The sequence below is a fragment of the Bufo bufo genome, chromosome 5 (genome assembly GCF_905171765.1).
Source record: "Bufo bufo chromosome 5, aBufBuf1.1, whole genome shotgun sequence".
Classification (NCBI taxonomy): Eukaryota; Metazoa; Chordata; class Amphibia; order Anura; family Bufonidae; genus Bufo; species Bufo bufo.
In genome coordinates, this window is record NC_053393.1 from 47,707,289 (window position 1) to 47,733,035 (window position 25,747).

Genomic DNA, 25,747 nt, shown 5'->3' on the forward strand with positions numbered 1-25,747 from the left:
TTGCTATTAAACTTTTTGTGATGTAAGGTGACAAAATGGCTTTTTGACACAGTTTGTATTTTTTTTTTTACGGTGTTCACCTGAGGGGTTAGGTCATGTGGTATTTTTACAGAGCAGGTTGTTACGGACGTGGCGATACCTAATGTGTATTATTTTTTATTTTTACATTTAACACAATAAAAGCATTTTTGAAACAAAAAAAAAACAAAACATGTTTTAGTGTCTCCATAGTCAGAGCCACTGTTTTTTTATTTCTTGGGGCGATTGTCCTATGTAGGGGCTAATTTTTTGCGGCATGAGGTGACGGTTAGATTGGTACTATTTTGGAGGCATACGCCTTTTTTATTGCTTGGTGTTGCACTTTTAGTGATGTAAGGTGACAAAAATTGCTTTTTTTGACACAGTTTAATTTTTTTGGTGTCTATCGGACGGAGTGGCTCATGTGATACGGTCGTTACGGACCCGGTGATACCTAATATGTGCTTTTTTTTTTTATTATAAAATCAGGGAAGTTTTTTTCTTTTTACTTTTTTTTAACACGGAGTCATACACTAACAGGTTGCCTAGGAGACGAGCCTGAGGCTGGATCTCCTCGGCACACGTAGAAGGCAGGTCCCGATGCCGTGCAAGGCATTGGGCAGCCTCTGCACGGCATCGAGCTGCCTTCTGACACATTAAGTCCCCGCCACAGCAGCGCAGGGACTCGATGCGCTCACTCACCTGCCAGAAACAACTTCTATGTCGTGGTCAGCGCGGCCCACGGCATAGAAGGGGTTAATCCGCCGGCATCACTATAAACAGCGATGTCGGCGAATACAGCAGGGGCCTGGCTATCAGGGACTGCCAGACCCCTGCACTGATCGGGCGCGCACCGCTTCGGTATCCGCCCGATCAGCCCGCCGTGCATGTACAGCGGAATGCATTCTGGCAATGCATCCCCCGCCGTACATGCATGGCGATTTGCGTTAAGGGGTTAAATAGGCCTTGAGACATGACTCGGAGAGATAGTACCCCCTAAATCCGGACTTAGGCCTCTCACCCAGTTAAGGCTACTTTCACATTAGCGTTTTTTTTTGCTGCATCCGGCAGGATCCAGCAAAAACGCTTCAGTTACTGATTCAGTTACTGATAATACAACCATCTGCATCCGTTTGAATGGTTCCGTCATGAACTCCATTGAAAGTCAATGGGGGACGGATCCGTTTTCTATTGTGGCAGATTGTGCCAGAGAAAACGGATACGTCCCCAGTGACTTGCATTGGGGGTCATGATGGATCCATTTTGCTCCGCATCCCAGGACAGAAAGAAAAATACATGTTGCGGTTTGCTCTCCGATATGGGAACGCAACTAAACGGAACGGAATGCATTTTGGAGTATTCCACTCTGTTCAGTTCAGTCCCCATTGATGATGGGGACAAAACTGAAGCGTTTTTTCCCGGTATTGAGACCCTATGACGGAACTCAATACCGGAAAAATGTAACGCTAGGGTGAAAGTACCCCAAGCCAGTACTTTGCCACAGATTGATGCTAGGTGCTTGAAAATATGATCATCTGCAGATCCTAGCAACACCTGATACTTCCTTAGTTTGCATAACCTTACAGATTGTCCTTCTTGGTGTTGCTATTTCAATGTTGCAATTACCTCAAGACCATAGGTGCACTCATATATGACTTACATAGAATCATCTCTTGATAATAGAACAAGTTAGGCAGAATATCTTACAGATAACACATGAACATGTATCCTAAAAGACTAAAAATCTTAAATATTGTAGGGGTGGCTCTCATAGTACAACTCACTGCTATATATTGAACTGGCAAGTCATTGATTTGGGCCAAGCTCTCAAGTGCTCCTGACGGATGCAGGGTTTCTGGTAACACTGTAGAAATACAATACTACATAAGTAAGGAAGCCATCTGGGCCTCGGAACCACACACAATGGCCCTCCTTGAGCCAGCTTGTAAAAAGTCAGTGGTAACGAGAGCGGAGACACGGTTTTCTTAAAAAAAAGTTTAATAGACATTGTGCTGTTAAAAAGGTTAATGACAGCCCCAACTCACATCCACAAAGCCAAGTGTCTTTTTTGTTGTTGCTAAAAATGCTGTAAAAGCACATGTAGCCCTTTTATTCACGATTACTGCTCTGTGTTTCCCATATAAAAATAACCTTATGGGACTGAAGGTCAATCTACTTCAAAATAAAGGCTACGTTATCCAGACTGACACCTACTAGAAACCAATGACTGCAACAACATCTACACCTGTAGAGCGTAGTCTTTTTGCGCAGCATAATTTTGGCCATCTGTCATAGAAGTGGCGGCGAGATCACTCAGAGAGTGAAGGAGAACGGATGGAGCGGCCGCTGGCGGGACTGTTGGAGAAGGGCACCATCTCCCGCTCTTTCTCTTTGCTTTCATGCTTGTGTTTGTGTTTATGTTTGTGTTTGTGCTTCTTCTTCTTTTTCTTGTGGTCATGGTGATGATGGTGGTGGTGGTCACTGTGCTTAGATGAGCTGGCCTCTTTGATAAAAGACGACAGTGGAGTTTGCGGGATGGACATCATATGCAAGTCCATGGAAGACTGTTCCTTGCCTGAGGGGGAAAAAAAACCAAAACGGGGATATTGTGAATTTGGAAACAAGTAATAAAGTACAGAATTGTGCAATAGTCAATAGTTTAGGGGAAATTGTTCTAAACACAGAGTACAATAGCACGGATTTATTTTGTAATATTTATTTTTTAAAACAAAGGGGCACATTTATTAAGACTGGCGTTATAGATGCTGGTCTTAATAAGGGCCTGCGCCGGAGGTGGATCGGCCGAAGTTATTTAGAGGCGCTGATATTAATCACGCTGCTGGCCGTTCCGGTGCCGGAACCTGGGAGATGTGCATTCATCCAGGCAGCCCTGTGTTTCTGTGGCATCACTCAGCATATGCCGCTACTCATCTCTGCGGTTTTACGTGTTGTCGGTCCCTAGGATCTTTCCACTGGATAGATGATCAGTATCAGATCAGTGGGGGTCCAACTCCCGGGACCCCTGCCAATCAGCTGTTTGCGATACCAAGCACAACCACTATACAATGTTAAGTGTTGCGCTTCTTGAGCTCAGAGACTGCTGCGGTGCTACTGCGAGGGCTGGTGCCTTCTTAAACAGATGATCGGCTGCAGTGTCGGATCCCCACCGATCAGATACCGATGACCTATCCAGAGGATACATCAGTTAAAAAAATCTCGGAAAACCCTATTAACACTTAAAGGGTTTGTTTGGATGCTAGACAGGATGGGTCATCAATATCAGTGTTATCCGGTTGGCACCCCCCACCAATCAATTGTTCCCAGTGGTCGTTGGCACTGGAAAGTCACAGTGGATGAAGCTGGAAGCTCCCTCCAACTGTGTAGTGCTCATATGCTGGGTTACTAGAGCTCGACTGAGCTGTAGTAACCTGGCAAGTCCACTATACAGTGGACAGAGCTTTCTGCTTCAACCTTGGTCCACCGTGTTTTAGAACAGCTGATTGGTGGGGGTGCCAGGTGTAGGACTCCACCAATCTGATACTGAAGACCTATCCTGAGGCTAGGTAATCAATATCTAGAAACTGGAAAATCCCAGGACATTTGTATTCTTTAAGGAGTCCAGCCCCTTGACATTTCTCCCTCAAAGTCTATAATGGTATAAAATGATGATTATATATGACAATGCTTTCCAGGACCCATGTTGATCTAGTTTTTGTCCTACGGAGGCTCCTGTACTCTGAACGGTGACGTCACCACAAGCGGTTTCCCGGGCAACAGACCAACAAGCTCCCTCGCGCCGCGCGTGCTTCCGGCCGGGGCCGCGCTGCTGCTGGTAGGTGAGCCAGGAGGACGCCGCGATTTAAAAGAACAGGACCACTAGAAGAACTTTACAGCAACCAACCCATAGTGATTACCACACCGGACTACTAACTGAAGGACTAACTTCGGATGAACAATAAGGTAGCTACAGCGCTATTATTACTTATACCAGTTTTAGTTTTGTTTTGTTTTTTGCCTAAATGCCAGCAAATATATAAATATACCTTCATAGCACTCATTTTCAGAGCCAGCCGTTCAGTTTCTCAGGCCAGCACTGACTGATATTACCATCTACAGGATTAGCTGTCTTGACCGTGTACTCCAGCGCTATCTGTCCTATATCACCTACGGGTGACATACCTCTCCCATGTTGATCTTTGTATCATGGCCACCAGCAACATTTTGACATAGACAGATGACCACTGCTGGCAATCACTGGCTGCAGCGGTAAGATGTCTGCACCCACAGAATGGGTTCGGTCTTCAAGAGAGAAATAAATGACTGGATAATAGATAGGGGGGCTGAGCCTTTCAATGATGTCCATGTGAATATGGGTGGTGCACAGTGGACAACCCTTTAAAATATGGATTTAGAAAAAAAAAATATATATATTCTTTCTCCAATTTACACACTGGTTGAATTGGAAAAGTTTTTGAGGTTTCCTTCTTCATGAATGATGTGACTTATGAGCGCATTTGGAGTTTGCCTTTTTATCTGGTGGGTGGCCAGCTTGACTGGAGAACACAACTGTGCATGTCATTTATTTTTTTCACCATTTCAACATCTCCACTGAAGCGGTGCTCTACCATTTCCTCATCTGATTCCACTTTCCAGGAGTTTTCCACTGGGGTCAGTGACCATGTGAGCCCCTTTATGAACTCCACGTGTTTTCTTTTAGTTTTGAAGTGTCTGCGGCACTGGGAAGGTCCTAATTCATGTCTATGGAGCTCTAAGTAGGGTGAACATGTGGTTTCGCAGAAAATTTGAACTTCACAAGAAAGCCCTGGTCTTGGGTAATCTTAATTTCTTAACCCGTTAATGACCTTTATTTAAAAGGAACGGACAGAATAAAAAACAAAAACAAAGAAAAACCCAACAGGAACACTACCGACGAAGAACTAAATCTGACTGACAGATCTATAGAAGGACCATACAGAACAGAGTTATCCATGTTACATACTTACTCTTATAGGATACTGAGTTTTCAGTAAACTTTAGATCGGTGGGGGTCTAAGTGCTGAGACGTCCACCGATCTTCAGAACGAGGAGAGAGAAGTGCTTGCATATAATGCGTTGGTACAAATTAAAAAGCATTAAAATACTGGTGACTAACCCTGAGGGTAGGTCAATAACCAGAGGTGTGGGGGTCCGACTCTCAGCACCCCAGACGAACAGCTTGTTTGGAGAAATTGAGGCAATGGGACGAGCACTGTGGTGCCTTTATTGCACACCAAACGCAGCGCCGTACATTGTATAGTGGTTGCGCTTGGTATTGCAGTTCAATCCTATTTACTTGAAAGGGTCTGAGCTTCCTAAAGGTCATGTGGGCATTGGATGTAACGCCACAGGCCGAGGAAAAGGCCGCAAAGTTTGTCCAAGTATCTTCCAACAGCTGATCGTCTGGGTTGCTAGGAGTTGGACTTCTAGTGCCCTAGTGATCAGAAATTGATGACCTAACCTGAGGATAAGTCAATATGGAACGTGCATTCCCTGACTATAATGGAGGCTGGTATGGCACTTGGTGAATGTAGCATTTAGTGTTAGGTTCCCGTCCTAAAGAGATCGCGGACGGGCACAAATAATTTTGTACAAAATGTATTTGCCAAGAATCTCCCATTTACAACATAGCATTAGTATTTTACATTTTATAGTGAGTATAGCATTATTGTATGTACTTATTTTATTCTGTGTGTTTCCGGAGTGCTGTTGCATTGTTTGTCTCTTACTGAGGGTAAGTCAATAGTATAGTTCTGGACAGCCCCTCCAAAGGGGTTTTCCAGTAAAAATAATTGTTTTATCAAGTGCCCACAGCATGGCCCTGAAACAGAAGAATCATACTTACCTGCTCCATGCCGCATCGGTTTTCCATAGGGCTTCCGCTATCTCCATCTTCTAGTCCCGGAACTGTTCACACCCGGCGGGCTACGGGTTTGGCCACATGGAACGCTCCAGACTGGCTTCAGCGGTGATGTGACCATGCCACAGCCAGCCAGGGACCAGAAGATGGAGACAGCGGTAGCAGTACGGAAAACTGCATGGAGCAGGTAAGTACGAGTCTTCTGTGTCAGTGCCATGCTGCGGGAAAATAACAACTTTTACTGGAAAACCCCTTTAAGGGATAATATGAAACCCCTATAAGAGCTGTAAATGAAAGTTAAGCACCAATTAGAGAGCTGCTTTTTCCGAGTCTTGTCGCCATCAGCTTTTCAATCTCACCACAATCACTATGACACGTGTCCGGTTCCAGGGAATAGACTTTTATTAACCCCTCGGGGAGACTACAATGTGTGGAAGTGACAAGGTCATTCCAGGAGACATTAACGTGAGTCAGAGATATGTCCAAAGGAAAAAATGGCTTCATTTACAGAAAGGGATCACAGTATATTTAACCCTGCAGCTGCCACAAGCTTTTCTACCATGCTATAGAATATTTCCTGTGTGCTGAGCCATAGTTTCGCTCATCCAGACTCTGGCTTGGAACATCATATGGTCTTATAGAGCCATGTTATTTGCAATTCTGTGCAGCTAGAGCTGGTCATGGCTGGATGGAGCGTATGTCATAGCTAAGCAAAGTACGTATTATCTAGAGCGGGTACAGCAGCGTTACACAGGGGTTAGGAAAACAGAAGGCATTTGTCCATGTGCGAGTCAGCAGGATCAGTCCTGCAGAAATGTCGCAGAGGGAACAGGGTCTTCCCCTGCATTGCACCATGGTTAGATGGGGGCCGATAAGGGGATTTTTTTAAAGGGCTGGTGTCTCATGGACCTAAACATGAACACACTTAAAGGGGTTGTCCAGGATTATAAAATCATGGCTGCCTTCTTTCAAAAAGAGGACCACCACAGTTCATGAGTTATGTCTAGTACTGCAATACTGCGCACGACCTGTGTACAGGCGTGATGCTGTTTTGGGAAGAAAGCTGCCATGTTTTTCTAATTGTAGACAACCCCTTTGAATAGTACATGTACAGTATACATACAAAACAGCGCACACAGTAACACGTATATGGATGCGACTTGACACACACATCAATGCACTCACACAAATACATAGAGATTGTTCGATACCGTCACACATAGTCACACCTACATATATTGACACAGTCACACACAGTGACACATATCAATACATTTACACACACCATATATATACACTCACCTAAAGAATTATTAGGAACACCTGTTCTATTTCTCATTAATGCAATTATCTAGTCAACCAATCACATGGCAGTTGCTTCGATGCATTTAGGGGGGTGCTCCTGGTCAAGACAATCTCCTGAACTCCAAACTGAATGTCAGAATGGGAAAGAAAGGTAATTTAAGCAATTTTGAGCGTGGCATGGTTGTTAGTGCCAGACGGGCCGGTCTGAGTATTTCACAATCTGCTCAGTTACTGGGATTTTCACGCACAACCATTTCTAGGGTTTACAAAGAATGGTGTGAAAAGGGAAAAACATCCAGTATGCGGCAGTCCTGTGGGCAAAAATGCCTTGTGGATGCTAGAGGTCAGAGGAGAATGGGCCGACTGATTCAAGCTGATAGAAGAGCAACGTTGACTGAAATAACCACTCGTTACAACCGAGGTATGCAGCAAAGCATTTGTGAAGCCACAACACGCACAACCTTGAGGCAGATGGGCTACAACAGCAGAAGACCCCACCGGGTACCACTCATCTCCACTACAAATAGGAAAAAGAGGCTACAATTTGCACGAGCTCACCAAAATTGGACTGTTGAAGACTGGAAAAATGTTGCCTGGTCTGATGAGTCTCGATTTCTGTTGAGACATTCAAATGGTAGAGTCCGAATTTGGCGTAAACAGAATGAGAACATGTATCCATCCTCTGATGGCTACTTCCAGCAGGATAATGCACCATGTCACAAAGCTCGAATCATTTCAAATGGTAGAGTCCGAACATGACAATGAGTTCACTGTACTAAAATGGCCCCCACAGTCACCAGATCTCAACCCAATAGAGCATCTTTGGGATGTGGTGGAACGGGAGCTTCGTGCCCTGGATGTGCATCCCTCAAATCTCCATCAACTGCAAGATGCTATCCTATCAATATGGGCCAACATTTCTAAAGAATGCTATCAGCACCTTGTGGAATCAATGCCACGTAGAATTATGGCAGTTCTGAAGGCAAAAGGGGGTCCAACACCGTATTAGTATGGTGTTCCTAATAATTCTTTAGATGAGTGTATGTCTATATGCAGAGGTATGTATGCAGACGCAGACAGTATTACATATAAACTGTCCACAAGAGCAGGGGCGGACTGAGAACTTAAAGTGGCCCTGGAAAAAAAAAATTCATCTAAAAGTGGCCCTATGTTGTAGGCGGGTCCGAATCAAAAGAAGGTGGGGCAACAGAAGTTGGCGGGGCCTGCAATACCATAGTGCAGCACAAAATACTGCCACCTGGGCCACAGTATTCAACTGTTTCACCGTCTTGAGGACATGGATACGGTTGAGTTCAGGAGGGAACCTGTACCTGTTGACCAAGTGCAAACCTACCTGATGCTGCTAGCATTAATTAATGCTGAGACCATCGGATCATTATGTACCCGGTCAGTGGCTGTGAGGAAGGCTCAGACAGCCCTGTGGGCATAGGCCCATCAGGTAATAGCCCTGTAGGGTCTGTACAAGAGGCAGGAGAATAGATTCCTGGGGATGTGCTGGGAGGAGTGAGGGCAAAAAACGCGATTTTTGTAAAACTTACCAGTAAAATCTCTTTCTCGCTCTTCATTGGGGGACACAGAGACCGTGGATATAGCTATGTCCTCTAGGAGGCGTTGACACTAGTAAAAGCTGTTAGCTCCTCCCCTGGCAGCTATACCCCCTCCAGCCTGGAGAGAGAGCTTCAGTTTGTGAGAAGCAGTAGGAGAAGCAAGTAAACCAACGAAATAACGTGGAACACCAACCATGCCAAGAACCCAACTAGGTTCTAAACAGCAACAGCCACAACTGTGGTCGCACAACAATACTGGGTGGGTGCTGTGTCCCCCAATGAAGAGCGAGAAAGAGATTTTACTGGTAAGTTTTAGAAAAATCTTGTTTTCTCGCCCATATTCATTGGGGGACACAGAGACCATGGGACGTCCGAGAGCAGTCCACAGGGAGGGAAAACCGCAGACCCATGGAGTAAACGCCCCTGCAGGCAACCAAGAACTGCTGCCTGCAAGACCATGCGGCCCAAGGCAGCGCCCGCCGATTCATAAGTATGCACCTGGCAAAATTTTGTGAATGTGCATAAGGAGGACAGTAGCCATCTTGCACAACTATGCGGCCGAACCTTGAATCCTCCGAGCCCAAGAGCGCCCACCGCTCTGGTAGAGTGAGCCGTGACACCGAAGGGCGGAACCCTGCCCCGAGTGCAGTATACTTCAGCAATTGCAGACGTGCAATTGCCACCCTGGAGGCCGCCAATGCCTTGCGAGGACCCTCTGGGATGACAAAAAAGAGGGGTCCGTACACCGGAAGGAACTGGAGGTTGGCAAATAAATCATCAGAGTCCTGACAACGTCCAAATGGCGTAACTCCCTTTCCCTGGGGTGTGAAGGGGAGGGACACCGTGATGGAAGGACAATTTCATAATTGAAATGGAAATCAGAGACCACCGGAATGGCCGGAGAACCGCTTATCCCTGTGAAGAACCAGGAAGGTTCTCTGCAAGAGAGCGCCCCAACCCGGACACCGTCTGATGGATGTGATAGCCCCAAGAAAAATCTACATTCCAGGACCGGAGTTGGAGTGACATCTCCCGCAAGGGTACAAGGAGAGAACTCCGGAGCGCTGAAAGGACCAAGTTCAGATCCCAAGGCGGTAAAGTAGGACGGTATGGAGGAACCGCATGTGCCATTCCCTGAAGGAAGGTTATTATGGGCCCCGGGTGAGTCAGAGGACGCTGGAAAAGGATAGAAAGCGCTGAACCTGACCCATCAAGAAACCAAGGGCTAAACCAAAAACCCAGGACCGCAGGATGCACCCCTGCTAAAGGGAAGCGCTGCCTGAATGAGGCATGTCCAACCACAAGCCAAGGAATCAATACATTTGATAGGCAGAAGTAGAGAAGATATGAGAATCACCGGCGATGGAGTTCCGTCAGCGCCCGTGTATTGACGGTGTAGCAACGCTGCTTGACGGAAATTTCGACCCGACCAAGAGGAGAGAAAAAACTCCTGCCTCGAGGAGGAAGAATAGAAGGGGTGTTCCGTTCCAGGAATGAAACTCCATCAACAGTCGTAGCAGCACCCACCGCTCAGTCTGGCGTGGCGAGTCTCGTAGTCTAGCCACGGAATGTGCAGTGAAAAGGCATGACTACCATCGGACTGACATGGCAGTCATTAGTCAAGACTTGAGAGGAAGCTGCAGATACGGGTAGTACACCCAGGACCAACGGGTAGGATTCACCTGTAGAGGAGAATATGGAAAACGTCACAGCCCAACAGTCGGTCCGGGACGAGACTGGAAGAAAAAAACCACAGAACCAATACCCTGCATGAGCGTAGATGAGGAGAAGTAGTAACTTAGGAGCTACCAAGGTTTGCTGAGTGACCGTGAACCCTGAGCCAGAGCAAGAAAAAAACGGAAGGAAAAAGGAGGCAGAGCGAAGGCCATTCCCCATCTGAGACTGGCACTACACAGAAGTAGCCACCGGATGATAGTGGCAGCGCCATACTCCGCCCAAGGAGGAGGCCATGCAGCGTATGCCACAGAATTCGGCGTTAGAAGAATCCGTCACCTGACGAAGGAGCCGTGCAGGAGGAGCCAGAGTATGAAATGGCTACTCCAGGACCCCAGTACCATAGGAGCCGCAGCGTGCCCGCTAGCACAAACTGAGGGGCAGACTAGAGGAATCCGGTAGAAGCCATGGTACCATACTGTCTCAGGAAAGGAGAGCTAACCTTCAACACTCCACCTGGGAAGAGCGTTGAACAGGAACAACCGCCAAGCCAGCGTCAGGGTAGAACCCCTACCTGAGGGACTGCGAACGCTAGTACCAGCGTAAAATACGCACCAGCGGAGGTGAACACGCTGCAAAGCTAAAGCAGAGTGCCAGCACAACCACTTCCCACATCAGGAATGATGGATAGAGAATATAGAGTCAGTGTGACACTAGACTCGCTAGGACGTAATCACAATATTACGTGCCATGGTGTACACACTACATATTGTTGAAGACACATATTGGAACAGTGGAGGACCATGGAGATTGGGGATGCTAGGACACATGAGTGACGCTGGGCAACCCCATGAGGAGAGAAGTTGTCATATTCATGCCCCAAATCGGCACCGAAGGAAAAGGACACAACGTGGAATGGAATGGGAATTTTCAGAGATTCTGCACCGGATCGCACCGGTGGCGAATTATCAACCAAACAGCCCCGGAGGACGGATTGTGAATCCAGAGGTCCTGTACTGGAGTGCGCTGGAGAATTATCAACCAAACGGCCCCGGAGGACAGATTGGGAATCTAGAGGTCCTGTACTGGAGTGCGCTGGAGAATTATCAACCAAACGGCCCCGGAGGACAGATTGGGAATCTAGAGGTCCTGTACTGGAGTGCGCTGGAGAACTATCAACCACACGACCCAGGGGGTGGATTGGGAATACTTCAGCTGTCCTCCCTGGATCTGCGCATGTGGAGGAATATCGATCAACGACCCAGGAGGGCGGATTGGGAACTATGAGATGTCTTCCTTTGTCCGCTATAGGACACGGGCCCAGCCTGGTACCACACAGACAGGGTGGTCCTGCGGTGAAGAGGGGGGGCGTATGAACGCACCTTTTAATTTATTTATTATATATATATATATTTTTTTTTTAACTAGGATGCCCAGTATCAAGTGGGCAGAGAGGCAGGAAGGGGTTAACTGTTTGAACGTTAAGGAGCTGTCCTCCCTTCACATTGCCCAAATAAGATGTACAGATATCTGGTGTCGGTTACAGAAGTGGCTGGCCCAGAAGGGGTTAAGCTGTTTTGAGGACCGGGGGTGGAGCCTAGCGGACTTGTGGGAGAGGGAAAGTGAGGCGGGAAGAATTTGCGCCACAGCGCACCCCCACCCTCTGTCCAGAGTGGGATTAACCCCCTAAGTGCCCCGACACGAGCGGATCGCATATGGGGGAGTTAGGGACCTCCTCCGCTCCCTTCCTTGCCTGACGACCGGTGCATGGTCCCGCTCCGCAGCGGATGAAGCTGCGGCCGGGCCTAAGTTCTCGCGCACGGCCGACCGGGAGTTGTCGGTCAGCCGGGGCGCAGAGGGACCGAGATCATGGCAACAGGGGGGCCCAGCGGCCATTTAGAGAGCGGAAGCGGCCGCTTGCGCCCACCGGCCGGGGGATGTCACCCCGGACTGGGAAGATCGCAGACCCAGGAGGGTGGCGGCGGCTGCCGGCATCATACAGGCGTTAACCCTGTGGACGCCGTCTCTTCCGGTTCACCACAGAGTATGTGGCCGGCCGAGTAAGCAGCGCCTGCGAGGATGGTATTAACCCCCTAAGTGGCCGCATAGCCGGCGGCCTAGAGGGGAAATAAGAGGGGGTCCTGGTGCTACAACAACCTAGGGATTGTCCCTCCACCTGGAAGGGTCGTGTATAGAACCAATTCACACTGGACCAGCAGTATATATTACTATACACTGCGTGCAGAATTATTAGGCAAATGAGTATTTTGACCACATCATCCTCTTTATGCATGTTGTCTTACTCCAAGCTGTATAGGCTCGAAAGCCTACTACCAATTAAGCATATTAGGTGATGTGCATCTCTGTAATGAGAAGGGGTGTGGTCTAATGACATCAACACCCTATATTAGGTGTGCATAATTATTAGGCAACTTCCTTTCCTTTGGCAAAATGGGTCAAAAGAAGGACTTGACAGGCTCAGAAAAGTCAAAAATAGTGAGATATCTTGCAGAGGGATGCAGCACTCTTAAAATTGCAAAGCTTCTGAAGCGTGATCATCGAACAATCAAGCGTTTCATTCAAAATAGTCAACAGGGTCGCAAGAAGCGTGTGGAAAAACCAAGGCGCAAAATAACTGCCCATGAACTGAGAAAAGTCAAGCGTGCAGCTGCCAAGATGCCACTTGCCACCAGTTTGGCCATATTTCAGAGCTGCAACATCACTGGAGTGCCCAAAAGCACAAGGTGTGCAATACTCAGAGACATGGCCAAGGTAAGAAAGGCTGAAAGACGACCACCACTGAACAAGACACACAAGCTGAAACGTCAAGACTGGGCCAAGAAATATCTCAAGACTGATTTTTCTAAGGTTTTATGGACTGATGAAATGAGAGTGAGTCTTGATGGGCCAGATGGATGGGCCCGTGGCTGGATTGGTAAGGGGCAGAGAGCTCCAGTCCGACTCAGACGCCAGCAAGGTGGAGGTGGAGTACTGGTTTGGGCTGGTATCATCAAAGATGAGCTTGTGGGGCCTTTTCGGGTTGGGGATGGAGTCAAGCTCAACTCCCAGTCCTACTGCCAGTTTCTGGAAGACACCTTCTTCAAGCAGTGGTACAGGAAGAAGTCTGCATCCTTCAAGAAAAACATGATTTTCATGCAGGACAATGCTCCATCACACGCGTCCAAGTACTCCACAGCGTGGCTGGCAAGAAAGGGTATAAAAGAAGAAAATCTAATGACATGGCCTCCTTGTTCACCTGATCTGAACCCCATTGAGAACCTGTGGTCCATCATCAAATGTGAGATTTACAAGGAGGGAAAACAGTACACCTCTCTGAACAGTGTCTGGGAGGCTGTGGTTGCTGCTGCACGCAATGTTGATGGTGAACAGATCAAAACACTGACAGAAACCATGGATGGCAGGCTTTTGAGTGTCCTTGCAAAGAAAGGTGGTCACTGATTTGTTTTGTTTTTGAATGTCAGAAATGTATATTTGTGAATGTTGAGATGTTATATTGGTTTCACTGGTAAAAATAAATAATTGAAATGGGTATATATTTGTTTTTTGTTAAGTTGCCTAATAATTATGCACAGTAATAGTCACCTGCACACACAGATATCCCCCTAAAATAGCTAAAACTAAAAACAAACTAAAAACTACTTCCAAAAATATTCAGCTTTGATATTAATAAGTTTTTTGGGTTCATTGAGAACATGGTTGTTGTTCAATAATAAAATTAATCCTCAAAAATACAACTTGCCTAATAATTCTGCACTCCCTGTACAGCTATGTGCACCACAGACAATGTGACAGGATGCAGACTGTTAGACACAATGCAGAGTCTCTGCAACCTAACATGTAAGGGCCCTCAGATCCTGTCTGCTATTCATACTTAGGCAGAACCTAGTGAGGCCCCATTAACAGCAGCGCCCCATATCCTGCGGCAGAAAGCTTTGTGTCTGGTTCCTGGTGCCCAACCCTAGGAAACTATGGAGGGGGAAGAGGGATAAAACATACTTACCTAATCCCATGTACTCACCTCATCTTCATCCTCTTCTCTTCACCCTCCCTAAGTGGGCCCATAAGGTCACCTTCTCCAGCAGGGTCACCTCCTCAGCAGCTGGCACCGGAGTGGCAGGAGTCTGGTATGGCAGGAGGGTCTTCTCTTTGGCGGACCTAGGTGACCCCCTGGCTGGCGGGAGCAGGGGAGCGAGGCTGCCCTGGTCCACCTTGTCTTCTGTGGGGGAGGCAGCAGTGCAGATGACCGGCACTGGCGCAACTCGACCCCGGGAGAACAGGGCGGCGAGGCGACCACTGTTTTCCCATCTAAAAAAGAAGGAAAAAAATAAACTAAAATAAAAAATCTTCAGGAGATCCCTGCAGAGCAGGAAGGTCTTGCCTCCTATTGACACTAGAAAAAACTGAAGCTCTCTCTCCAGGCTGGAGGGGGTATAGCTGCCGGGGGAGGAGCTAACAGCTTTTACTAGTGTCAGCGCCTCCTAGAGGACATAGCTATACCCACGGTTTCTGTGGCCCCCAATGAATATGGGCGAGAAAGGGAGGTTTTAACCTAATGTACACCGCTGGACTCCCTCCTGTACCCCCCTGGGAACAAATGATAGGGCAGGGTAAAAAAAGACATGGCTTCGCTTGGCTCGTCTCCCCTGCAAAGTAGTAGAATTCTACATCTGCAAGCTGCCTTCTGGCCACACAAAAGGTAATAAGCCTCACTCCATTTTAAAACCTATTATTTTATGCACAAGGGAGAAAATGGATGACTTCTGGTATACATACACTGTATATCGGTATTTTATTTTGTAGTATGCAACAGCATTTTCCTAACATGGCAATGGAGAGGTAAATTTCACTCTACCCTCCACTGTACCAATTAAAGGGGTATTCTGGTTAGAAAAAATGATCCCCTATGATGACTAATAGATTGGTGGGGGTCATACTGCTGGGACCCCGACCGATCACAAGAAAGGGAGCTCCATACACCATGGAACCCCCCTGAAATGGACAGAGCAGATGCTCAGAATGTGCGCCGCCGCACCACTCATTTCTATGGGAGCGCCAGAGATAGCCAAGTACATAGAAATGACAGGAGCAGCAGCGAGCAGTCCGACCAGCCGCTCCATCCATTTCAGGGGGATTCACGGGTCATGGGGCCCATGTTCTCATGATTGAGCAGTATGACCCCCAACATTCTAATAGTCATCCACTGTCCTGTAGATAGGGAATAACTTTTTCTAACCGGAATACCCCTTTAAGTTCTTCCGAAAAGACCACATTCGCACGATGCATATTTAGCTCCAAAGATGTCTGCAGACATTGACCCCGCACAGAATGCTGGTACATTACACTTCAAAATAAGCAAAATAAGTCATTTATTTGCTCAACTTGCTAAGTAGATTTATTATACGTAACCTGTCAAATTATGTTCAAAGGCAGACACATGGTTTAAGTAAGAAAACACTCTTAAGTAAGGCAATTTAAAAAACCCATGAAAAATACCTGGTGTTGACGGTCTTTCCAACATGTTTAAATGATGATAGATGAATGCTTGGCTGTCATGCACAGTGTCCATGTCAATTTCTTCTTCTTCTTGTACATTAAGGAACTGAGGAAAAAAAATGATTATTAATAAATGATTCCATGGAAAGTGTATCGCCTTCCACTTACTGACACTGTGCAGTCCTTACTAACATCTTCACCATTCGTGGTGAGGTCACTGCCTTCCCCAAGAACAACTCACTCCTCTCCTGCTGCTGTTTTCAGGATCATTATTTATTACGGGTTTTTTTTTCCATCCAAGTATAATGTGATTTCAACTGGGTACATGTATTGGATGGAGATTTATTTTTGGTTGCAAGGAGAAGAAGAGGTCAGAGATGTCTCTTGGCACTATTGTATTCAACTTTCCTTTGGTTTCTCTAGATAAGTGCTTCCCAATCATCTTCAGGAGGGGCAATCCCAAACCAGCCAGAGACCCACTGCAGAACCATAACCCGTTCTCTATACAGATGACAAGTCATCAGACTGCAGGGATCTTGCCAGTGTCTTTGGACCATGACAGATTATCAAGGCCAGCTGGGGGGTCGTCTATACTAAAGACGACTGAACCCAAAATTGTGGATGACTTCTTCATATGACCCCAAAATGAATCTAGTCCCCACATCCACACTATATTAATTTATATACCACATTTCCTACCCATTAATTAATATAGACATGGTGCTACAGAATGGACATATTACGGTCAGCCAACAGGACCACACAATGGGGTAGAGTTACTATTTATAATAAGCCAGTTTGGTGCAATTTAGGCAAAAAAACAGGTGTACATGCTTTGCACTGAATTTATCAAGTGCTTTAAATACTTTTCTAGCCTTTTTTTTTATGTCTCTTCTGACAAAGGGTGTAGTTTAGTGGAAAAAAAGTGGGGGCTTCAAACGTAAGGGGTGTGGCTTAAAGTCACATCTGTGAATATAGGCGGCACAAACTTAGATTAGACAGTCTAAAGATGCCCAGATTTATCATCCAGTACCAGCCACTATTACAAATCTTGTGCAGTTTAAGGGTAGGGTTACACGGCGATTTTGGGCATGGCAGGTGTCGTGCACCCATGTATCGCAGTGCAGCAGGTGTGACTCGCAGCAGTGCTAGCTTTTTTAGGATGTGTGCGTCGCAGCAAACATGAGTCTCGGACTGCAACCCCATTCATTCCTATGGCTGCCCTGCAATACTTGTGCATCATACAGGTGTGTGACACATGAGACGCCCAAAATGTTTTGTACTTGTACCCTGACTACTTACTCTGTCTTACTTCTAGACAGTATTAGTCAATCTGCCCTACTCTCTGCATGGCTCACCACCCCCTCTGATGTCTGCCACAGTAATGTTTGTACTGTGAACATAGCACAATTGAACAGTGCAAACAAAGCACAAAACAGACCAAAACCCTGCAAAGACCAAGGAAACTTTCACGGAACCCTGAGATTCTGTGAAACTCATTTTGGGGAACCACTTATTTGTGCCAAAAAGGGTTCTCCAGTCCCATAACTAAATTTTTTTACATCTCTCCAGAGTATCCCTAAAAACTGAACGTTTGCCCCATATACCGGTCTTTCACGTCAGCAATTTCCTTCCCCTGTTCTCAGCATTGCTGTATCCTAGCAGGTTGTGAACATGAAGAACTTCCTGTCTTCATCAGCTTCCTTCTGGGTTTGCTAAACAAAGCCAGTGTGCTTTGCTCTGTAAAGGTTTACAGGACTTCCCCCGCCTAAGGGAGGTGTAGAGGCCATGACTACTGAAGATGGAACAGGGTGACAAGAGCATCAAGCCCTAAGAAACATTACAGAGCAAAGCAAGCTGGATTGGTTATCAAATCAAACAGGAAGCTGATGAAAACAGGAAGTTCTGCATGTAAATATCCTGCAAGGATGCAGTGATGCCAAGAACAGAGAAAGGAAAGTGCTGACAAAAACATGTGTATGCGTTAAAAAATGTGCAGTGTCCTGGGTACTCTTTGCTCGTACTAGAAAACCCCTTGCTTAAACCCTGGTTATATATAGTGGTGGCAATACCTTTTAGGTGCAAATGACAACTTCTTAAAAGAGTAAGTATAAAACTCCATGTCTACCATGCTGACCTCCCTTGACATTGGGAAGCTGAATCCACATCTCTTTACTCTCATTTTCAGTCTAACTTTACTGCTGTTCTCATCATTGTGCAGTACCTGCCCAGGTTCCAGTCCAAACTCGAGAGGCATTTCTGCTTTCCTTTTCATTCCTAGCAGATGGGACACTGCAATGGACACAGACTCTTTGGAGGCTTCATCCTTAAAAAAAAAAGTTTAATAACAAGAACATGTTATTTATGTGTGATTGATAGGAGTTCCACTGCAGAGACAACTGCTAAACCTTAGATTAATGGGAACTGGTTCTGTAAAGCTCAGTGCCAGATGTGGCCTTTTCAATACTGATCTAGCTTTGTGTTGCTTCAACTTTAGGGTACTTACACACTTGCGGCAGAGGATTCCGGCAGGCAGTTCCGTCGCCGGAGCTGCCTGCCGGGTCCGGCAATCTGGATGCAAATGGATGGCATTTGTCAGACAGATCCGGATGCGGATACGTCTGATGAATGAATTGAAATACCGGATCCATCTCTCCGGAAAAACGGATCCGGTATTTTTTTTTTTGCATTTTTAAAGGTCTGCGCATGGGCGGACCGGAAGAGCGGATCAGTCAATGCAGCAATTTTAATGCCAGATCCGGCACTTATACATTTCAATGGAAATTAATGCCGGATCCGGCATTTCGGCAAGTGTTCAGGATTTTTGGCCAGGGAGAAAACTGCAGCATGCTGCGGTATTTTCTCTGGCCAAAAAACGTAAGAGGGACTGAACTGATGCATCCTGAACAGATTGCTCTCCATTTAGAATACATTAGGATTAAACTGATCAGTTTTTTTCCAGTATTGAGCCCCTAGGACGGAACTCAATGCCGGAAAAGAAAAACGCTAGTGTGAAAGTACCGATAGTGTGGCATTTGCTATGCCATGGTCCCTTTGGTCTGATAATTGCAGGTGGCATAACTGATAAGACAATGTTCACGGTGTACATCATTAATCTCCTACACATAACATTAAACTTACTACATGGTAAGATACGTCGGTCACAATCTCACAGCAATTTATAAAGAGAAGGTAGAGAATCGGGCCATGCTAAGGAAGATAAGGAGCATTTCCATCACACACAGAGGGTGCAGAACAGACATAGGAGTGCATGGGAATCTGCGCTAATGTAAACCTGTATATGACGGGAATTTATTTTTATTTTACTCACTTTTAGAGTGTTGACATATTCTGCAGCGCTTTACAGACATTTTCATTACTCGCCGTCCCCAATGGGGATCACAATCTAAGTTCCCATGTCTTTGGAGGAAACCGGAGTACCCGGAGTTTTACTCACTTTTCTATTTGGGAGATGAGAAGGTGGAAACAAACAGCAATTCTGACATTATTTTTTTGAGTTTTATTTTGCACCGTCAGGCCTAAAAGGTCCATGGTAGACCAGCAGTCCATGACATACCTACTGTAACTCTCATCTGCACTGCAGTTAGGTGCCACGGTAGCTATTGACTGCAGCACCTAAGGGGTAACACTGGTGGGAATCAGAGTCTCTAATCCTGTCCATTGCAGCAGGGAGTCAGATGTTACAGGTCATCCCCACTGGCACGGACCAACCTCCTGATCCTCTACAGTGTTGTACATTTACAGCGCTGTATGCGAAGTTTCAGCTAGGTGTGGGATGGGGTTAACCCTTAGGGGACCCTGCGATTTTCCGTTTTTTTTGCATTTTTGTTTTTCACTCCCCGCATTCCCATAGTCCTAACATTTTTATTTTTCCGTTTACATAGCCTTATGAGGGCCTATTTTTTGCGGGACAGGTTGTGCTCTCTAATGGTGCCATTTATGGTTGCATACAATGTAGTGGGAAGCGGAAAAGAAATTCCAAATGGGGAAAAAACACAATTCTGAAAACGGTGTAAAAAAACAAACCTTTCACTATGCAGTAAAATTTACCTGTTACCTTCATTCTCCAGGTCAGTACGGTTACAACGATACCATACTTGTATAATTTTTTGTTTTAATACTGAAAAAAAATTTTTTATCACCATATTCTGACCCCTATAACTTTTTTGTAGTTATGTGTATGGGTCTGTGTGAGGGCCCGTTTTTTGCAGGGCAATCTGAACTTTTCAGTGATACCAATTTGAAGTGTGTGTGACTTTCTGATCACTTTCTTAAAAAAAATTATTGGGGAGTTGAAGTGACAAAAAAATAATGAATTGTCAGTTTTTATTTTTTTCCCCGTTGCGCCATTTGCCGTATGCCATTAATATTGTTATATTTTAATTGTATGGTCATTTTCGCACGCGGCGATGCCCATGATGATTTATTTATTTATTGGTTAATTATTTTTTATTTTAAGGAAAGTGGGGTGATTTGAACTTTTATATTTTTGCTTTTTTTTTTATTTGTATATTTTTAACATTTTTTATTTTTATTTTTTACTTTTTTTTTTTAAAGTCACCCTGGGATACAATAACTGGCAATCATTAGATTGCCCATTGTGCTATATAGCCATCATTGAACACTTAATTTTCAATATAAAAATACAGTGCTGCCACCTAGTGTCCTGTATTGGTATATTCCTCTAATAGACTCTGAAGCCTGTTCAAGGCTTTGGACTATTAGAGAAGTGTAACAGGTTCTCCGATTTGAGCCGGGGAACGCTGTTACCGGAGCAGAAGCGCGTGGCTTCCGCTTCCGGACTGTTTTGATGCCATGGTCACATTTGACCACGGCATCTGAAGGGGAAAATGTATGTGATCAGCCTTATGGCCGCAGCTCTCTGCTATTTTAACCAGAAGAAACCCGGCAGCTATGGCGCCCGCTGCACGTGCGAGCAGACACCATGTTTAAAGACCGTACTTCTGCCTTAGGGCCCATTCAGACGACCGTGGATCTGCAAAACACGGATACTGGCCATGTGCGATTGCAGACAAGAATAGGACATGTTCTATCTTTTCTGCGGAGCCACGGTACGGAATAACGGATGCGGACAGCACACTGTGTGCTGTCCGCATCTTTTGAGGGCCCATAGAAATGAATAGATCCCCAAAACATACGCAAAATTGCAGAACGGGTGCGGATCCGTTCATACGGCCGGGTGAATGAGCCCGTACATGTACGGCGGAGGTCCTGAAGGGGTTAAAGGGGTTGTTTCAGCAAATACAGGTTATTTTTTTATATAATTCTTTATATAATGAAACATTTCCAATGCTACTGCGCATGTGTGCCAATGCACGCTCCCACAGTATCAGCCAGATAGGCCGGCGCTTTTTCCTATAGTAAGCAAGCACGACCACCACTGATGGATTGCAGGGTAGTCGTAACCTCTGGAAACGAGCAGTGTAGAATGTGATTGAAAAATGGATCAGCAAAGGAGGCAATATGGAGAATCACAATACATTAGTAAGTGCCTTGTATTAACTTTCTCTACATGATAAATGCAACTTGTGCAAGTGAGAAAAAAACCTTTTAAGGACAGCAAGCAGAGATCTTGAAAACCATGAGGAATTGATGCAGAGGGTATAGTGGAAATTATATAATTGTATGCTGAATAATATTTACTTGCTGAAACTACACCACCACTTTAAATGGGGAATCTTATCAGGGGCTTCCTTTTAACAAAATCGAAAGAAACACGCAATCCGGTTATGTAATGTAGTCAGTCTCTTTCAATACCGTACAGGGGTTGTCTCTCACTTCAGTAAGTAGCATTTATCATGTAGAGAAAGCGAATACAAGGCACTTACTAATGTATTGTGATTCTCCATATTGCTTCTTTTCCTGGCTGGATTCCTTTTCCCATCACATTATACACTGCTCATTTCCATGGTTACCGACCACCCTGCAATCCATCAGTGGTGGCCGTGCTTGCACACTATAGGAAAAAAGAGTCAGCCTGTCTGGTGGCCGGGACCGTGGGAGCGCACATTGGCCAGTGCTTTTTCCTATATTGTGCAAGCACGACCACCACTGATGGATTGCAGGGTGGTCTGTAACCATGGAAACGAGCAGTGTATAATGTGATGGAAAAATAAATCCAGCCAGCATAGGAGGCAATATGGAAAATCACAATACATTGGTAAGTGCCTTGTATTAACTTTCTCTACCTGATAAATGCTACTTACTGAAGGTGAGAAACTTTATTTTTGTTTAGATAAATACCTTTACTTGCGGGGTACCCCCCGCTGATGTTGCCACCCTCCCTGTTTTTTTCAAATATCGCTCCTACGCCCTGCTGTGCCCTACTGCAGTTCTCCCACTCAGTATGTTAATCCTGAGCATCAGTACAGGGAGGAGGGGACACCAGGGTTTCTCAATGGGCGTCTCCTTCTCCGTGGCTGTGCCGCGATCCAATCACAGCGGAGAGAGTCACAGCCAGGGAGGAAAAAACAGCTCACCTTCTCCCTGGCTGTGATGCTCTCCGCTGTGATTGGATCGCGGCACAGCCACGGAGAAGGAGACACCCATTGAGAAACCCTGGTGTCCCCTCCTCCCTGTACTGATGCTCAGGATTAACATACTGAGTGGGAGAACTGCAGTAGGGCACAGCAGGGCGTAGGAGCGATATTTGAAAAAAAAACAGGCAGGGTGGCAGCATCAGCGGGGGGTACCCCGCAAGTAAAGGTATTTAGCTAAAAAAAAAAAAAAACATGAAAGGTCCTCTTTAAGGTGTATTAAGGAGATGGGTGCCCATGGTGTCCATAATCATACAGGGCGATACTTGCACAACTGTTACTAGATATTACTGATCACAACTCATGTCCCAGGCTCAGGAACCTGGCTGCTTTCGTGGCTGAAAACGTACAAAAGTCAAATGAAAAAGCGGATTTGTATGAAAGCTTCTCAGCGGTGTCAGTGATTTCTTGTATAATACTGCCAATCTCATGGATTAATTCACAGCTAAGAACATAACATTATGTGAGAGGTGTGTAAGACATTAGAAAGATTTAGTTAATCTTACGCTGTACTGAAATCCAGTGACTTGCCCGTGCATGTTGGCATTTGGCAAAGGGTCCAGGCTAGCAATGACCGGCTCGGGAATGATGGTCGGGTTCAGAACGGCTTTTTTCTCCTTCAGATTAAGGACTAATCCAAGTTCTGGCAACGGCAAGCACGAAGGTCTGCTGAGGCCAAACAATATGTGGTAAAGGTCTACGGCTCCGCATCGCAGACGCCAATCATGGGAGGTTCCTGTAAAGATGCAATCATCCGTTATTAAAGGGGTATTACCCATATCAAAGTACATATAAGTAGGATACACCGTTTTTTTTTTTTTTTTTATCCGGCAGGGGTCTGACCTCTGACCCCAACAAATCCTGCACATGAAGAGTACACAGCTATGTTAATTTTTTTACCGCGCAGCGGTGCCTGCGCACAGCCTGGCTGGACACACAGATACAAAAAAAAAAACATTTACTTTAATGGCTGACATACAAGGGAGTGTATGGACAGGGCTCAGAAGCTGCACAAGCTCGGGATGCCAATGCCAGCCCGTTATCATGGCTGCCAGGAGCCTACTAAAGCCTGCCATTTAGTACCTCTATTACACCGTGGAGAACAGTAACATTACGATACAATACAGAAGTACTACAGCTTATTGTACATGAGTTCAAATGCTCTAAGGGGACAAAAAAATAAAAAAAAATTCTATTTGTCATTAACAAATTTGTATCGCCACATTCAAAAATGTCTAAATATTACAGTATCATGTAACTCCAAAAAAATGATGAGTGCCATAAAAAAAAAAAACAGAATACCAGAATTACCAATTTTATGGTGACCTCTAGGGATGAGCAAATCGACTTCGCATGAAACTTCCTTTGAATACTGTACAGAGTGAGCGCTCCTTATAGTATTAGAATGTATTGGCTCAGATGAGCCGAAGTTATTACTTTGCGAAGTCTCGCAAGACTTCAGGTAATAAGTTCAAAAATGAATTTCTACTGTTAAAAACCTTTTACCGAACTCGGGTTCGGTTCCAAGGTACCACTTGGAACCAATCCAGAGTTCGGGAAGTTTTATGCGAATCGACTTTGGACGTTTCATCCGAAGTCGATTTGCTCATCCCTAGTGTCCTAACCTCCAAATAAAATGGAAGAAAAAAAAATGGTCAAGAAATTGTATGTACCCAAAAATGGTACCAATAAAAACAAAAAGCTCACCCTGCAAAAATGAAAAATTAAAAAGTTATGGATTAAGAGCTACACAAAATGTTTTTTTAAAAATTTTTTTAAAGTAGTAAATCTTAACAAAAAACAAAGAAAGCTGGGTTCACGGGAGACGGAGTGACTGACAAGTGGGACAAGAGGCATTTTTCTCTAATAAGATTTATTACAAAGTTTCTTAGGCTGAGTTCACACTTCAATTATTTAAATCAGTTATTGTAAGCCAAACCTAGGTGAGGGTTTAAAACACAGAAGAGGTGCAAATCTTAAAATTACACCTGATCTCTGAGTAAGCTTCACTACTGGTTTTGTCTCACAATAACTGATGGAAATAACTGACCAAATAACTGAAGTGTGAACTTGGCCTAACATGCACTCTGAGTATTGCTTGCGGCAAACTGTGTTGATAGCCTATCTAATTGGTGTTCTGAGTAATAAAGTTTAAAAAGCTGAATAGATTATAGAACAAGGAGCATGTTTCAATTAAAAAAACATATATCTATATATAAATCACAAAAAAGAGGCAGTTGGGGTGAAAAAAATTAGGTTCACCAGCCTTCACCTGATTTGGAGTGCTACCTCTTTTTTGTGTCTTTGATACTTGGACCTAGAGCCGACAGTCTGGAAGGATTTGCACCCACCATATATATATATACACTGCTCAAAAAAATAAAGGGAACACTTAAACAACACAATGTAACTCCAAGTCAATCACACTTCTGTGAAATCAAACTGTCCACTTAGGAAGCAACACTGAGTGACAATCAATTTCACATGCTGTTGTGCAAATGGGATAGACAACAGGTGGAAATTATAGGCAATTAGCAAGACACCCCCAATAAAGGAGTGGTTCTGCAGGTGGTGACCTGACCACTTCTCAGTTCCTATGCTTCCTGACTGATGTTTTGGTCACTTTTGAATGCTGGCGGTGCTTTCACTCTAGTGGTAGCATGAGACGGAGTCTACAACCCACACAAGTGGCTCAGGTAGTGCAGCTTATCCAGGATTGCACATCAATGCGAGCTGTGGCAAGAAGGTTTGCTGTGTCTGTCAGCGTAGTGTCCAGAGCATGGAGGCGCTACCAGGAGACAGGCCAGTACATCAGGAGACGTGGAGGAGGCCGTAGGAGGGCAACAACCCAGCAGCAGGACTGCTACCTCCGCCTTTGTGCAAGGAGGAACAGGAGGAGCACTGCCAGAGCCCTGCAAAATGACCTCCAGCAGGCCACAAATGTGCATGTGTCTGCTCAAACGGTCAGAAACAGACTCCATGAGGGTGATATGAGGGCCCGACGTCCACAGGTGGGGGTTGTGCTTACAGCCCAACACCGTGCAGGATGTTTGGCATTTGCCAGAAAACACCAAGATTGGCAAATTCGCCACTGGCGCCCTGTGCTCTTCACAGATGAAAGCAGGTTCACATTGAGCACATGTGACAGACGTGACAGAGTCTGGAGACGCCGTGGAGAACGTTCTGCTGCCTGC

At 45.5% G+C, this 25,747-nt stretch overlaps 1 protein-coding gene across 1 annotated transcript in view; it reads right to left on the reverse strand.

Moving 5' to 3' along the window:
- Positions 1-2,082: 2,082 nt before the first annotated feature.
- Positions 2,083-25,747, reverse strand: part of TAF2 (TATA-box binding protein associated factor 2) — a 190,379-nt gene continuing 166,714 nt past the window's right edge. Inside the window, exons 23-26 of the mRNA XM_040432008.1 lie at positions 23,060-23,289; positions 18,200-18,301; positions 15,976-16,081; positions 2,083-2,593 (exon numbers count right to left, since the gene is read on the reverse strand). Of these exons, the coding sequence (XP_040287942.1) occupies positions 2,328-2,593; positions 15,976-16,081; positions 18,200-18,301; positions 23,060-23,289 (704 nt within the window). The 3' untranslated portion in view covers positions 2,083-2,327. The remainder of the gene's footprint in view (positions 2,594-15,975; positions 16,082-18,199; positions 18,302-23,059; positions 23,290-25,747) is intronic.